Source organism: Drosophila hydei, unplaced genomic scaffold (assembly GCF_003285905.1).
Source record: "Drosophila hydei strain 15085-1641.00,03,60 unplaced genomic scaffold, DhydRS2 tig00000172-arrow-pilon, whole genome shotgun sequence".
Lineage (NCBI taxonomy): Eukaryota > Metazoa > Arthropoda > Insecta > Diptera > Drosophilidae > Drosophila > Drosophila hydei.
In genome coordinates this window covers 3767461-3784828 of record NW_022045682.1, presented here as the reverse complement: position 1 = coordinate 3784828, position 17368 = coordinate 3767461, and the positions used below count along the sequence as shown (strand labels likewise).

At 32.0% G+C, this 17368-nt stretch overlaps 1 protein-coding gene across 2 annotated transcripts; it reads left to right on the top strand.

Moving 5' to 3' along the window:
• Positions 1 to 91: 91 nt before the first annotated feature.
• Positions 92 to 16986, top strand: LOC111595852 (dnaJ protein homolog 1). 2 transcript variants are annotated; one of them, XM_023309764.2, is made up of 6 exons: positions 92 to 281; positions 7480 to 7646; positions 8298 to 8648; positions 8801 to 9032; positions 9086 to 9455; positions 16462 to 16986. In XM_023309764.2, the coding sequence occupies exons 3-6, from the start codon at positions 8423 to 8425 to the stop codon at positions 16687 to 16689; spliced, it is 1056 nt and encodes a 351-aa protein (XP_023165532.1). In that variant the 5' UTR covers positions 92 to 281; positions 7480 to 7646; positions 8298 to 8422; the 3' UTR covers positions 16690 to 16986. The 2 variants fall into 2 exon arrangements, with proteins under 2 accessions (XP_023165532.1, XP_023165533.1); XM_023309765.2 differs by having other exon boundaries at positions 9098 to 9455; positions 16462 to 16984.
• Positions 16987 to 17368: the final 382 nt, after the last annotated feature.

Here is a 17368-nt window from a genome sequence, read left to right as displayed (position 1 = left end):
TCTCTTTGCTCTTTACACTTTTGCTCTCTGACTCTCACATATGCGTCAGAGACGAAGATCAGCGGGCATTTTCAACAGTTGCGGACACATTGGCCTATTCAGTGTGTCTCAAAGCGTCGTCGTCGTCGGTGATCGCGCGGTTGTTGTCGTTGCGCTCTAACGGTTTTTGCAGGCGCTCATTCTACGCATTTCAGTTAAATACACCTCACCTCCTCTTAAATATCAACGCGCTAATAATAAATAAAAACAAAAATTGCCAAAATTGAAACCAACTACGAATTGTAAGATATTATTGTTGATAATTTATAGCTACAATCAATCACAATACCTAATGCAAGTGCGTGCGTGAGTGAGTGAGTGAGAGAGAATGATTTGTTGATTTTGTTGTTGCTGCTGGAGTTTCTTGCGTTTGTATATGTGTTTGTGTGTGTGCTACGTTCTGCCTGTGTTGCCAAATGTGGTCAAAGTAAAATAACAAAAATACATATGTGCATACAGACACACACACTCACACTTTCACATTTATGCATATATACGTGCTTTTGTGTGTATGTATTATTCATACATTGTAAAGTGCTTTTTATGGCTTGAAATTTTTGCGAGTTTTTTTGTCGCATTTGTTCGTTCAGTTCGAGAGCAGTCTGCATATAGTCTTATTGGATTGTTGATAGCATTCTAATGTAACGGGTATTTAAACTAACCAATCAGAAAAACATTTGCAAATTAGACCCATTTCAAGGCCCATTCAAGAGAATTTTTCCTTTGCATAGGAAAATTTCGGTTTCTTTTTATTATTTATATTTTGCTAGCCAGCGTTCTGCCTGTGTTTTTGAATTTTTCATGGTTTCATTTCTTTAAATAAGTTTTATTTTTAGCATTTTCAGTTATTTTTGTGTATATTTTTTTCTCACCAAGTTTTTGCCTCTGTTTGCTGCTCGTCCGATTATTTTTGAATGTTCTTGCCGTTTCTTTGGAATACACACATATATTCACTTCATGTGTGTGCGATTTGTGTATAAAATGTTTGGCTTACACGTTAAAAATGTGGAAAAGGGCTTTCAGCAAGTGATACCAGCCAATTGGTTATTTTCCAATAAGAATATATTATAGTCTATTGTATAGTTTTGGAAACTCAAATCTTCCTTTATCCATTACGCATAACAGTGTATAACATAGTATAACAACAGTGACAATAAAAAGTAAACAGCGATTATGCTTGAAGTGAAGAAATCATATAAAAGATTGTTGGCCTCCAAAAAGTAAAAAAAAAAAAAAAAAAAAAAAAAAACAATAAGAGTTTGTCTCGTTATGCATGTGTGTGTATAAGGGAGAGTAAACGCAAATGGCAAATTACCAAATAGAGAGTCAAATGCTGCTAATCATTATCATCATAATAATCATAATTACACATATACGCACAGGCAGACATACACATACGCAGAGCGTCAATCTTTACCGTTAGCAGTCTATTTGTATTTTTAAATTATGACACACTAAATAGCCACACATTGCGCGCTCGAGCTCTCTTGCTCTCTTTAACTAATGCTCTCTCGCAGCACTTAACTCTTTGAACAGCAGCTGAGTGGGCGGCGCAGACGTAGGCGCTGACCGGTGCTGTTGTTGTTTTTCGTATTCCTTGTGTTTGCTGCTGTCTTTAAAATTTGCCACACATGATTTAAATGAGCCGCTAAAGCGTTGCTCCCCGTAAATAAGCAAAGAGCGTGATAAAAACACGAATCACAAATTAGCGCAAGGCATTTTTGTTAGAGAGGAAGAAAAAGAGAGCAGAGTGGGAAGAGGCATAAAGGAAATGAACTGAGGAACAAATTAAGCGAATATTAATCGCAAGCCGTTTGGTAAAGAAGAGAAGTGAAGATAAGAGTGAAGAGCTGCACATCATGAAAAGGAAATGAACTTTGAAGCTTTTGTCAGTAATTTATATTGATTGATTGCACTTCATTATTGCTGGTTTTAGCACGTTACCTTCTTACACGTGCTCAAATGAAATCCTCATAATTAATTTAAATTGATTTTATATATTTATCCAGGAAGCTTTGATTGCACATATAAAGTAATAAATTCGTATATTGGCAATTTAATTATGTTTAAAAAAAAACACGAACAATTTGCAACATAACTAAAAACCAGTTTACATAGGCGTATGCAAATTTCTGTTCGTCTAAAATTAAAAAATTCTTTAACACGTTTTATTTATTTTTTCGTCTTATAGTTATTCTATGCAAATAGCTTATATAAACTGTTTATTGCTTTTAAAATACGATAAAACGGAAATTGAGTTTTTTAATTTTCACATTTTCCAATCTAATTGTAGACGGTGACTAAAAGTACACGTTTTCCATACAAAAAATTTGTTTAAAAAAGCCTTTCGAATTTTGTGATTCATGTTTCTAAAAAAAACAATATATTTTGTTTAGACACGTGGGAGAGTACACCATCCAAAGTTTTTACCTTACCGTTTTTGCTTAGTCATTTTTGACTATTTTTGTAACGGATTTGCGGCCTAGCGAACGCCCACAGTAAAAATTTTTGGACTCGGATTTATCGCACAATAATTATTTTTATTATTTTTTAATATTTTATAAAAATATTTGTAATAATTTTTAGCGAAACGTGGGTGAATAAACTTCATGCTGCTTGATTTTTTGCCTAATTTAAAACAACAATAAAAATCAGCAAAAATAATCCACAACAACAACCAGCAACAACAATCAGTAACAACAACAACAAAATGTGGTTGTCAATGAATGAAGCTGTTGTTGACTTTGAGTCGGAGAGCGAGAGTGAATGAAGGCACTTTGTCTGGCAACTTAATGCGAATCGAGTTGGTCAAGAAAGATTAGAGGAAAAAAAACAAGTTCACTAACCTTGAACAAGCTAAAGTCATAGTGTTGTGCAGTGTCTTAAGTGTTGGCTAACGAAATTTACCAGAGTAGTATTTGAAATATATGTGCTAACCTTTTATAGTATAGTATGCTAAGAGCTAAGAGAGAGGAAATGGGTCTTAAGTGTTGGCTAACGAAATTTGAAATGTTTATATGCTTAGGAAGATATTAAGAGATATATCCTATAAGTGAGTTTCTAGTGTGGGTTACACATATGTTAGGTTTTGGGTTTTGTGAATGGTTCTTCAAGTGGTAGATAATGGAAAATGCATATTATTTTTTTAGAAGTAACATATATATATATATAGTTGGTTAATATAACATTGCTTACAGCAGGCATCACTGCAGCAATTTTTATATTGCATTCTAGTATTTGAGAAAGTGAGAGTGAGCAATATCCATTAAATACATGAAACTATGTAATTATGCAATACCAAAAGTTCAACTAATTTTAAAGAGTGTGAAGTTATACATATTTAGTGTTGTGTGATATTGAAGTGTTGGTTAACATAACTATTTCAATATAAATACAAGAAATAATTATAAAAATAATATAAATAAAATATTTCTAAAGATAAAAAAATGTATTGCCTCAGTAAATAATTAAAAATAAAAAAAAAATATTCTGTCCTTAGACTTTATAAAACTGCTTAAGAAATTTATTTTTATGTTTTAATTTTCAATTTGCACTGAATGAGAACAGCTTAATTCATGCACTTATATTCTTACAGCGATGCTTAGTATTTTTCCTTCATATAAATAATGGATCACTTAAGCCCCTTTCTAAAAACCTTTTGGTAAATCCCATATGGCTATGTTTTTTTTCATATCAACTATAATCCATAAATTATTACCTTAAGCTTAACCATAAATCAACAAATATTTATATATGAGAACCATATAGCATTATATATTTAAAAAAATATATCAAAATGTTTTTTTTTGTTATTTAGCTCAAAATGGTTTTCATTTATTTGTTCGCTGTGCAAAATTTATGAGCCAAGAGGCGTTTGCTCGATCATAAAGTGTGGATAAAAAGTAAAGCGCGGCATTATAAATCAAGTTCAATTCAATTAGAGCGCTGGCCTCATAACCTACGACAATTTATTAATAATTTTAGCTCTCGCAGAGATATATCTAAAAACGTAACTGTGTGTGTGTCGAGTGCGTCGAGTGTGTGTGCTTATATAGAAATGGAAATTGCATATGCAAAAAAAAAAAAACAAATCAAAACAAAATACACAAAAAAGGCAAATGTAAATAGAACATAGAAATATGTTGTTGTGGCGCTTAGTTTGCCAGACTTAACAAATATCCTATAAATTTAGAATTTGAAAGAAATCTCGAGCTAAATATGATTGTTTCATAAATGTAAATATATAAAGATTTGTATAATAATTCTTTATATTTTTTTAAACTGTTTTTCATTGAAATTTCCATTTTAAATTTTCAATTTAAAAAATCAAATTTCTTTTTTAAATTTTAAAAATATCAGAGGAATCGAAATATTTGTTTGTGAGAAATAAAATCATTTGCGCTTTTGATATTGAGGCGACTATATTATACATATAACTATATATTATATAATTATTTCAAAGTAATATCTATTCTCTAATAAATTTAGTTAAGAATCAGTTTTGTAAAAGTTTTCGTATGAAAAATATTAACAAAAAATAAATATTAATAAAAATATCTATGTATTGCCACATATTTTTATAGCTATATAAACCGAAAAATATAAATATTTTCAATATGTATAAAATTTAAATCAAGACTTTTAAGACCCCTGCTAGCGCTGCTTTTATGCTTAGAGGGTAGGAAAAAGTAATGAAAGCTTTTCGATATAGACAGTTACTTACACATATGCATATATACGTATATGTATTAATATTTTTGTGCCTGCCTGCATGCATATTCAATAGCCATAAATTGTTAAACAAATGTTATATTGTAATCAATATACAGATGTCTGTGTGTGCGTGTGTCAATAATTTATGCGGAAGTCTCGCCCACACAGAAACATGTTGTAATTGTCAATGTAGCAGAAGGCAGGCGGCTTGTTGGAAGTGGGGGCGTGGCTCTCATACTCATATAGTATTCATATCAGCATGAATTTATACCCATGTAGCACTCATTATTTTGCACGAACAATGTTCGAATGTTGTTAATAATTCAATAACAAAAAAAACACAACAACAAACGAAACGTGCGCGAAACATTTTTCCAATTAAATTGTCAAAAGGAAAACCAAAGCATAAAGATATATATAAATATATATATATAGAAAATTGGTATAAAACACATATACACATTGCGTAATAATTTTCAAGAATTATTTTTGGCCATACGCAAAAGTTGCTATTAAAAAAAGTTTTTTTTTTTTCGAAAATGTGTGGAAAAATTATATTTATGTTCACGACGTGGTTGGCCTTGCCTGATAGGCCACGCCCCAACGCCCACGCTGTGAATGTGGCACAAATTTTGGCACGATTCTAGCTGATCGATAAATACATAAAATAGATAAATATCGACTCACAGCAATTAGTCTATGCATATATATCGCTGATCGGGCTGATCGCATCCATACGACATCGCATTTGCTATTCGATTTGGATTCAAGGCAGCAAAATTTTGCTTAAATTATATATATATTTCTATATTATAGATATAAAATGATATTCCAAGACGAAATCAGTTAAGCTGAAGGCTAGCAATTGCATTGAGTCTGAATTGTCAGCGCGTTGACATGTTGAATGTTAATGAATCGCATTTGCCAATCGCTGTCGACTCTGCTTGAACTTGATGAAAGGCAATTGAAATGATTATTTTATTTGCCATACAGCAAAATACTACATTAGAAATTTTACATATTATTTTTAACATACTTAGACGCTGTTGCCAATATATCGATTTTTAATACTGTTAAATATTTAGCTAAGAACTATTCTTATTTAACAGACGCTGTTAAGAGCCTCAATTAGAAGGCAATTAAGTGAGCTGTTAAGCATGTACTTACAATGTTATGTGATTTCGATTAACATACTGTTAATCTTTCGAGTTAATTTTGCTCCTAACATTTCTTATCTCTTCTGTTATTTGTTTCTGACATAAAAAAGTTAAAGCTAACTCAATTATTATATAGAAAAATATTCTATGAAGGGGACCTTCAACTTCAACTTTAAAGTTTGTAAAAGGTCAATTCGTTTTATAGTGTCTTCTAAACATTCTTTACAAATTATCATAAGACAAGCAAGTAGTTTACTATTAGTATAAAGATCCACTCAACTTTGCTGCTTTTACTTAACAGTGTTCTCATATCATGCAAAGGTCTCTGTAAATTAATCCAATTGCCGCCTTTTGAGATTCACAATCTGCTCCATTATTTTTCTTTGTTTCTGTTATGCTAGTTATGTGTGTGATAGAAATAATAAGTTAACTGTGCAACATATTGATATATTAACAAGTAACTACATTGTTAGGCAATTAGTACAACAGCAACTGTTATACTTTTCATGTTAATGTGAGACATGTTAACAGATACAGAAGTTAACAGTATCTTCGATATTCTATTAACATGTATTTCTAATGTTTAATCAATCAAATTGCATTCTCCAATAGTAAATTAATGCGAGTTTCAAATTCAATTGATATAAACAAAAATATTTAACTTTTCCTGTCCGGCTTTTCTCTTATTGAATAAATATTTGTTCACGTTTATTGTTTATTTTGCTTTTTGTCTAGTTGCCAATTGTATGTAATTAATTTTCGCGTGATTTGAGCTGATAAATGCGGCACTATTGTTGTGGTTAACATAATATTCTGCTCGATTCCAGATGTGATTAAGTTTTTACTATGAAATGTCTTCATAATCAACTCTGATTGACTGTGCCTAACCGCAGCTAGAAGAAATTAATAGATGAGAGCATATATTGTATTGCCTTAACCAGGAACAGTTCAAATGGCAGACATATATAATATATAAATGTTTATAGATGTATATATATATATGTATATAGATGATCTGTTGTCAGTACTTAATGAAGACATTCATAAAAGTCATTGTCAATTTGGAATTCTTGCGCATGTTCTGAACTCAATTGGAATTTTAGAGCTTTGGCTAAGGTCAATGCAAATTGCCTAGATATATGTTGAATATATATAGATATATATGTACATAGATGTATATGCAAATGTGTGTAAATATGTGCTTAAATTTGTGTTTATTGAAAGTGTTTGCCGGCTCTTGTGTTTATTTGTTAAATGTTTAAATAATATTTGTTCTATATGTATTTTGCATAAGCAAATATTTAATTTAAATATATATATATATATATATATATTTATATATCTATAGATATATAGATATCTGTACTCGTCGTACGATTTTTACTAATCTCCGAGCTGTGTGTGTTTTTGAGTGCTAAATTTAGCAAAACGCGTGGGCGGCCTTAGCATTGAATATGGACAAGGCCTGTGACGCGCTATGAAGGCGTCTAACATAATGCTCATTGTCCGATGTGTAGATTACGCATATATTATATATATACTTATAATATATATTTAATTACAATTGCAGAAGCCACAAGCAACACACAACAAACATGTATGTGCCATCATAGGAGAACAGTGAACATATGTTTTGGAGCAGTATCATAGCCAATAAGTAAAGCCCGGAACTAGCAATATAATATATATATATATAAATATATATATATGAACTATAGACAAATGATATACACACATGTGAGTATTTAATTCTAAAGTTTATTTATATTTTCTTAATATTTTGTTGACAAATATATTTTATTTCATTAATATATTTTTCACAAGCATTTAATTTATAAATATTTATTATTTTATTTGTTAACATTTTTAATTTAATTGCTATTTTAGACATATTTCTTATATTCAGCTTAGAATATTTTTATATAATTTACTATTTTAATTTATTTTGAATGTATATTTAATTTCTAAAATGCATATATATTATAAATTAAAAATATTCAAAATAAAAATTTATTTTACAAAAGAAACAAAATAATAAAAATTTTATAAAAATATGTATATTTTATTGACAAAACTTTTAATTTATTATTGTATCTCTATTTTATTTTTTAATAACAAGGCTGATTAAATTTAATTTATAAATACTTTATGTTTAATTCATATTTTCAGTATTTATTTGATATGAACATTTATTTAAGTAAATTTTATATTTTATTTAAAATATTTTTAATTGAATTATTATTATTTTAAGTGTCAAGTATTTTTATATGAATTTGAAGCTATGAATTTTTAATTAATTTATTTCTGATGTTTATAAGAAATAATAATTCTTTTATTTTTTTATTTAGAAATATTGATTCTAATTAATTTATATTTTATTTTCCTTAGATTTTAGAGAGCAGCGCATAGAATTAAAGACCTCACCGTTTTGTGCACTTCATATAAACTATATAAAGCAACACACACACACACCCACACATTTCTACACACACACACACCCACACATACACACAATGGGCAAGGACTACTATAAGACTTTAGGCATAACAAAAACTGCCACCGATGATGAGATCAAAAAGGCCTACAGAAAACTGGCGTTACGTTATCATCCCGATAAAAATAAAGCCGCCAATGCTGAGGAGAAGTTCAAAGAGGTTGCCGAGGCATACGAAGTGCTCTCCGATAAAAGCAAACGCGAGATCTATGACAAATATGGCGAGGATGGACTGAAGAGTGGAGGTGAGCATAAATATGAGCTTTGAACTAGTTCGATTGAGTAGTTGAAATGAACTACTGCAACTCCTACTTAGCGAAAGCGAATATGAACTAGTAGTTCCAGCTCAATTATGAATATGCATATTACTTATCTTCCATCTAATCTATAATTGCAGGCGCTCGTAATGGCGGCGGTGGAGGCAAAAATTCATTTACATATCAGTTCCATGGCGATCCGCGGGCCACATTCACACAGTTCTTTGGCAATAGTAATCCCTTCGCCTCGTTCTTCGATATGGGCGATAATCTGTTTGATAAGAATGTCTTCGATTTGGATACGGAACCCGATTTCTTCTCATCGCCATTTGGCGGTCTGGGCTCAAGGCATGGCCTAGGCAGCGCTTTCAGGTAGTCTAAGACTCACTTTCTCTCGATCCATAACTATTGCTAACTTGTTGTAGGCCCTCTTTTAGATCACACTCCTTCAATGTGCACACCCCCTTCAAAAAGGAGCAGAAACAGGATCCGCCCGTTGAGCATGATCTCTATGTGACGCTGGAGGAGATCTACCATGGCTGTGTTAAGAAAATGAAAATCTCACGTCGTGTCGTCCAGCCCGATGGTAGTTCGAAAAAGGAGGACAAAGTCCTGCAAATATCTATTAAACCCGGCTGGAAATCGGGCACCAAAGTCACGTTCCAAAAAGAGGGTGACCAGGCGCCCGGCAAAATACCAGCGGATATTGTGTTCATCATCAGGGATAAGCCACATGCCATGTTCAAGCGAGAGGGCAGCGATTTGCGATATACGGCGAGGCTGACGCTCAAGCAGGTGAGTGCTAAAGCTGATGGAATCAATGGAAAAGAAAACCTAGTATAAGATTATTGAGAATGAGATTTAGAGGCATATGGAATGGAGTATGCTTAGTTTACGAAATAAGTTAGGAGGTCTATAGATGACATAATAACCTTACACCAAGAGACTAAATTAAGGAAACTAAAATTATTTTCTAAATTTAGCAAAGAATAATAATTAATACTCGAGTGTTTAAAGTGGATAACCAATTGAAAAAACATAATTTTATAGCAATTCTTATAAACTTTATGGATAAAATTTATCGAATATTTTCAACAAATTTGTTATGTTTGTTGTTAGCTCTTGAAGTACTTGAGATCAAATCAATCATATGAGGAGACAAGTGGATAGACAGACAAGCAGATAGACAGCATAGACCGATCGTATCTAAGGGCAGATCTAAGCAGACTTAATGGGATCGCAGCCTCTTCTTGAAATTCTAGACTTTTCATTGCTTAGAAGTGCTAAAGAATTTATTTACATTTGTCCATTTAGAAGGTCAATATATTTTTTTTTTGGGTACAGCCATAAAGCAAATTGCTTATGTTCATGTGAAACGCGGATTTCATGTTAGTTGGCCAAAAGCTAGTCAACTACCAAATCTGGTGGTAGAAGTCATAATTGAAGATATTACCAAATGCCGTCATGCAATCATAATTAAACGCGAGCCGCACGTAAAAACCGTGTCAAATATTTCTAAATAGAAATCGCAAAATGACACTTTTAATAGCTGAAGCTGCGACTCGGCCCAAAGCAGGCGCACATAATTTATATAGATTTGATGAAAAATCATTTCCAACTTGGGCAAAATGGAGAACCCCAAAAATATTTACTAAATTTGTCGCACTAACAAGCAATAAAATGTTAAAAATGTCAAAAACTTAGAGCGCAACTATTTAATCTAGTTAATGCAATTAACAATTTTAACATGACTGTGCAGTGCTCAGCGTGTTAGTTAAACTCTGTTTTATTTTTTTTTTTTACTATTTTTTAATGATTAAAAAATGATTTTTTTCTCGAATATTTTTGTTTCTATTTTTTTTGGTTAGGTTTGCCTGCTGTTTTTTGGTCTTAACGCAGTTGGCTGTGTAAAAATTTAACACCTCAGCGTCAGCGTCAACTGCCGAGCCGATTATATATATATATACATATATATATATATACAGTGTGCGTACGTGTTGGCTTGACCAACTGCTGTGCCCGCCTAATTGAAACTTGACCATGTTGACCAAATTTGACAGCCAGTTAGCCAGCCTGGCAGCCAGTTCGATCGAGTCGCTTGCGTATATGGTAAATTTGCCATAACCATAACGCGCTTTATTCATTATAATTTAATTTAGGCGCTGGCCGGGGCTTTAATTGGGCGCCATACTGTGAGAACTCGGGCTTAAGACCGTATCATATCTTATATTTTGCAATAATGCAAGTCCTAAACGGTTGACAGACAGCCATAAGCTACAGTTAAGGGTCGTAACATGTCGTTAACAATAGGTTTTATTTAACTGTAGCTTAAGAGTCGTTTACATAAATGGTAATAGCTATTCTATTGTTATTTCAGTCTAATCTGCAATGTAACATAATCAAGCGGCAATTTCGACTGTCAAACTTCATGTTAAATGAGTATTAGCTCTGCAAGTTTGCCAAGTTCTGTTCCTTTGTGTTTAAGCTTATGGAATTTGACGCTTATCTATATGCTGATTGCCTTGTCAACTAAATGCTCACAATTTAGATACAAGTTTAGTTATCGAGTCATAAATGCGATTCATTGTAATATCCCTTTTCTAACTTCATGGCATTCGTCAAGTATGGAATAAAAGTTTTTGCTGTTGCCATGTCTTTCCGTTAAAGTCTATGTTTAATTGACATCAACCTACATAACTTGCTGATCTTTGAATTTATTGTGAACATTTGTTAAGTCAAAGTTCATGCTAATTAGCTGATTTGACTCGAACTGTTATTAGTCTATTCTCAATTGTTCAATTATTTATGAGTATACAAAGCCGTAAGACAGAGTAAATTTACGTGTTGTCACATTTTGCTACCTTACTATGCGATTCTCATGATTCAAAGTAAGGCAAAAAACATATTTTGTTAAATTTAGACACATTTTCTAAGCAACAAGTTCTTTTTTGTTTTATCTCCGCTCTGTATCATTATTTCTCTCTCACTCTATCTCTCTTTATCTCTTTCTATCTCTCTTACATTTACTCTTCTCTTTTATGGCACTTCAGTCTCTATCATGCTTTCTCTTTCAATTTCTCTCACATTTTGTCTCTCAGTTTTTCTCTCAGTCTGTCTCTTAGTCTCTTTCTCTCAGGCTATCTGTCTCCTTCTTTCTTTTTCCCTTCTCACTCTGTCTGTTCCTCTTATTCTGTCTTAATTTCCCTCTCTCTGAGTTGTTGTGTAATATTGGGATTCCGTTCCGTTTCTTCTATTACAGCAAATATGGATCGCCTATAAAATCAGTTTATTATAATAATAAAAAAGTTTTTTTAAAACAGAATTTACATGAAATTCTTTGTTAATTTTGCCTGTTTTTCCTGTTTCGCACCATAAATCTTGCATATTTCATATTCGCATTTTTGCAAAAGAAAACAGTATAAATGACATATTTCCTTTTTTTGGCGCAATTTAAATTTTTATTCGGCTTACAAAAGTGCGCCGTAAAGCAATTAAAGCGCCATATAAGTACTTCACATAATTGGCCGCAGCAATATAGAATTCTGTATTTGTTGTTGTTGCCTTTTGTTGAGCATTAAATTTAATATCGACCATAAATTACATCATCGTTTACGATAAAATACCAAAAAAAAAAGCAAATAATTTTTAGATGACATTTAATATTCGAGTGAATCACAGTTAAAATGGGTTCATTAAAATATGGATGCTCTCTCATGGCACTGACCTACAACATATATTTGCAATAATAGAAATATTTGATAGATATATATATATATATATGTATAGAGGTATACCTGTATATATATTCAGTCGTGCATTTTAGATGGAATGCAAATTCAACAGCTTAATGTGAATCATAAAAATGGAACTGTTGACAGAGATGTGAACGACTGCGTGATGCTCGTTCAATGAGAGTAACCAAGAGGTTAGCAATCGATAGAGTCTAAAGAAAATCTTAACAGTTCGATTGAGTATTTCAGATAATGAAGAAGCTTATAAAATCTAGTTTTAAAGCAGCTCTTAAAGGCATCTACAAGACTTCTTTTTACAAAAATATTTTTTTTTTTTAATGTCTGTAAATGTAGCTAGATCATTTAATTATCATTAATTTAATTCAAGAGCATGTATCCCATGGGGACTACATCAAGACAACTTGTTGGTATAACAACTAATATACTCTTCTTTAATTTCTAAACAAATATCTTACAAAGAAAATTTAGCTATAGTACGAGTAACTCGACTCTTAATTAAACTTATTATTAAATAAGCTGACTGTCATTAATATTAAAAAAGCTATATACCCTTCTTCAATTGTGAACTAGCATAAAATCTGCTCTTCATGTTTGCTAGCCATCTACTCATTAGAGCTGAACTATTAACTCAACCAAATTGCAAGCCCAACATTAAACACAACTAATATACCCCTTTAGTTGCGCTGCGAGCGAGCATTAAAACAAAAATGTTGACGCTTTGAGTGTTTGCGTCAGCATTTCGCGAATGCTGCAGCAACCCTAAAAATTGATGAATGCTAAACAACAATTGAACGTTGTCCTCTCAGTCCTCTCAGTCCGCCTGTGGCTAGCTGCTGTAACTGATGGCCAGACATCACAAATTTTGTTGTCGTTGCTGTTGCTGTCCGAAATGTTCACTGGCCATTGTCAATTTTGGGCTGGAGAACTTTTCAACTGCATAGAATTGGTGGCTCAATACAAAAAGCATTCCGTCGGCTTCGTTTGCATTTTGATGACAGTCGTCAGCGTCCTTCACATTGTCAATCTATACACAAAAAAAATAGAAAAAATTGAAAAAAAAAAAAAACAAGACAAATAGAACAAGCAAATGCTTTATGACATGCTATTGAAACGTCGTTGATTTGTTTTCCAAAACACTTTTGCAGTCGTAATTGTCTAGCCAAGTTGCAAAATGGTGGAGTTTGCTGTTTGTTTGTCGTTTCTGTGAGTTAGACTAAAGTAAACTTTTTGAAAATATGTAAATTTTCTTTTTAATTATGTGAAACCTAAACATTTTCTACGTTTTAATTCTTACGTGCAAATTTGAATTTGTCAATATTTAATCAAAAATGTTGTGTTTTGTCTAATTTTTCAAAATTCTGTCCAGATATTTTTTTCTTCTTGCTTGTCTTTTTTTAAGTCTTCTAAAGGGACTAAGTAGAACCATCTAAAGATGTTTAACCTTTCAGACTGTAGACTAAAAGTAGTCTCTTGGCCTGCGTTTTATGGTGTTCTTAAATTTCCTCAAATTTACATAATTATTTTTATAATTATTTTTTTCAGTAAAAAGGAAAATTGTATAATTAAATTAAATAAAATTGATAGAGAATTTGGTGTTCAATATTTTCTTTTTTAATATTTCTGAAGCCTATTCAAGCAAAATATGAATTTAAAAATATATTCAAAAATCTATTTTTAATTTAGTCAAGCTTCTTAAAACATTTTTATATATTTAATAATTTTAAGTAAATTTTATTTTTGATTTACTTAAATATTTCTCAAGCTAAGCAGGAAGTTTTTTGCTTAACTATTTGCCTGCTGACTTTTTAAAGTTCTGTAAATTTTTTTATTATTATTCATGTTCGAGCTTCAGAACCAGTTGCCATATTTGGCTACAGATTTGTGCCCTTATCCACTACGCCCATATGTATGATGTACGTATGTGTGTGTGTATATATGTATATTGCGCTCTCGTACAACAGCTGATCCAGTTGTAAATGAAACGCGATTCGCAATTTGTATTCCTTGTGCTCGCTTTTTTGGTTCAGGTTGAGGTTTTTATGGCTCAGCTTCCGTAAAAGGTAGCAAAGTATTTTAAGCGTTTTTCTGTTACAGATTATTGTAGTTGTTGCTTTTTATTTACTTTGCTTTTAGTTTTTTAACTTTTGTTTTTGTTTTTTTTTTTTGTTTTTGAGCTGCGTTACGACAACATTTTTAACATTTCCATTAAAAATATCAATGCTGGCAGCGTCGTCATCATTGTTGTTGCTATTGTTGTTGTTGTTGTAGCCGTCGTCATCAGTTTATGTTGTCATCGCTTTAAATTCACCAGACTCTCGTATACTCTGTATAACTGTATGCATGTATGTATATGTATATGTATATATATATATTTAAATATTCATAAGGTGTGCACTTTGCTTTTGTCGCAATTTATTTATGTTCTTTTTTTATGTTATTTGAGCGCGTCGCGCTATACACACATGGTTTTATGTTCTGGGCCAACTGTTCGATGCGGGTAACTGGGTATCAAATCACATAGATATGCCTTCTGTGTTTTTTACTGTGTATACATATGCAAAATGTCGGATTTTAGTTGTTAACAGTCAAAGGAAATGTTTATTTTAGAAGAAAGGCGCAACTGATTTATTGTACTAGAGGTGAAAGAGAAACATTTAAGTTTTATATAAAAAGAAAATAGAAATAAAGCAACTTAAAACTATTGAATATATACTTTGCTTTGCAATAAAGAGCAGCTTATACTAAACTAAGAGAAAGAGAGAGCTGAAGCGATTGATGGAAGATTGATAAGTTTGATGTACAACATCTGCTCAAAAGCTATGGAAAATTTAGCTTCTTTCTTCATTAGTTTATACTTTTGATGAAGCCTCTTCCAAAAATCTTTTCTGGACAACTTCTGCAGTTCCTCCTGCTGATGCTGCCTTTAGCTCTGCAATCGTAACTTCGTGTTGTTCTGTTTTGCAAACAAGAAAAAGTTATTGCAGCTCAGCCCTAGGATTTTATGTTGACTGTGTCTAGTTTTGTTCAAAACTTTGATACAGATTCTTTCATAATTTTTTGAAATTGTCAAAAGTCGAAGTAGAGGGAAAATCAGTGTCAATGCAAGGAAGCAATCAAAAGTTAATTGAGCATTCAAAAAGGTTTAAATTGTCGGCATAAAGGGAAAACATCAGGGTAAATATAATATCAAATTGAATATACGAAATCTTCGGGAAATTCAAAATTCGTTTTATTTTTTAAACAAACCTCGTAGATAGGGCTGAGCTTATAATTTTATGAAATCTTAATGCATATTTCAAATCTAGACAAATGCATTAGCTTTCAGTTAAACGCATTTAACTCAGGGTGTATCTTAAATTTGCTATCATATTCCAAAAAAAAACTTTTCTAAATGTTCTTAAACTTTGGCATCTTATATGAAAGAAATGTATTGAAACAAGAGCCACAAAAGTTTTTGTCTACAACAAGTTTTTGCGCTACTAATTAAGTAGAGTACATTCATATATATAGATAAATATATATATAATATATATTTCCAAACAAATCATGATTGATGGCTATCTTTTAGTCTGGCCAATTAAACAAATCGAATGGCAGTTGAGGCCAATGAAATCGTCTGCAATGGATAAACAAGAAATAAGGATTTGCGGGTGGAAAGCGAGAGCCAGACACAGAGATACAGAGAGATAGAGCAGACAGATAGAGGGGCGTGAGCAAAGAAACATGTCAACAAGATGTTTAAACACGAATTAGGCACATAAAATGGTATAAAAAGGCATAAAAAGGATTTATGCAAGACACAAAGCAAACACAATACAAAGACGAGAGAAAGTTTTTTGCTTTCGTTTGCTACTGGGACAGGCGAGGAACATAAACAGGATTACCCGAAAAAAGATTGATAGATTTTCTATTTGGTTGGCAATAACAATTTAGAGGAAATTGAGTTGCTTAGCCATGGCGAAGGCAATGTATTTGATTGATAATAGTTTTATATATATATAAATTTATTGATATATGTTTTTGTGTTTTTTGTTGTTGTTTTCTTTCAGGCGCTTTGCGGCGTTGTCTTTCAAGTTCCTACAATGTCTGGCGACAAACTGCGCATCAGCACCATGCAGGAGATCATCAAGCCGAACACTGTGAAACGCATCCAGGGCTACGGACTGCCCTTCCCGAAAGATACGACACGCAAGGGCGATCTGCTGGTGGCCTTCGATATACAATTTCCGGAGAAATTGACTGCCGCGCAAAAGGAAGTGCTCAGAGACATGTTATAGAACATATTGAAAGAGATGAAATGCAGAAGAGAGAAAACGCCGCCTTTAACCACGACACACAAAACACACGACTCACTCACTCACTCAACTCTCCAAGCCAATATGCCCCTGTCTCCTGCTCCTCTTCTGCTGCTAGTTAGTCATACTAAATCCAAAATCTTTTATCTCCAAACTTATTCACGATTGAGCATTGAATGTGTCATCAAAAATTTCAAAATAATAATTTTTATAATAAACCAAACAAATCAATCCCCACCATCCGTCGAGCTGCAATAATAATAATAATAATACATAGCTGTTATATCGTCATAATTCTTAATTTATTTGTCTAAATTAAAGCTACGTATAATAATAATAAAAACACAAAAGTAAACAAGAAAACGTGAAAAACAAGCGAATCGATCAAATTAAATGTTTATTATTTCCCTTGAGAAAACTGAGGAATCAGAAGAAAGCAATATAATTGATTGACAAATTATATGAAATGATGTATAAACTTGGGTAAGTCCTATCTTCTAGGTATATATATGCTTAACAGGGCTGTTCCTTCGGAATTGTATTGAAAATTTTTCAATATTGAATTTTGTTTTTTAAAATATTTATGCTTTTATTTTCAGTTCAAAGCGAATCAGAATCTTTGCGATACTGAGATGCTTTAGACGCTGTTTGTTTAGTTTAT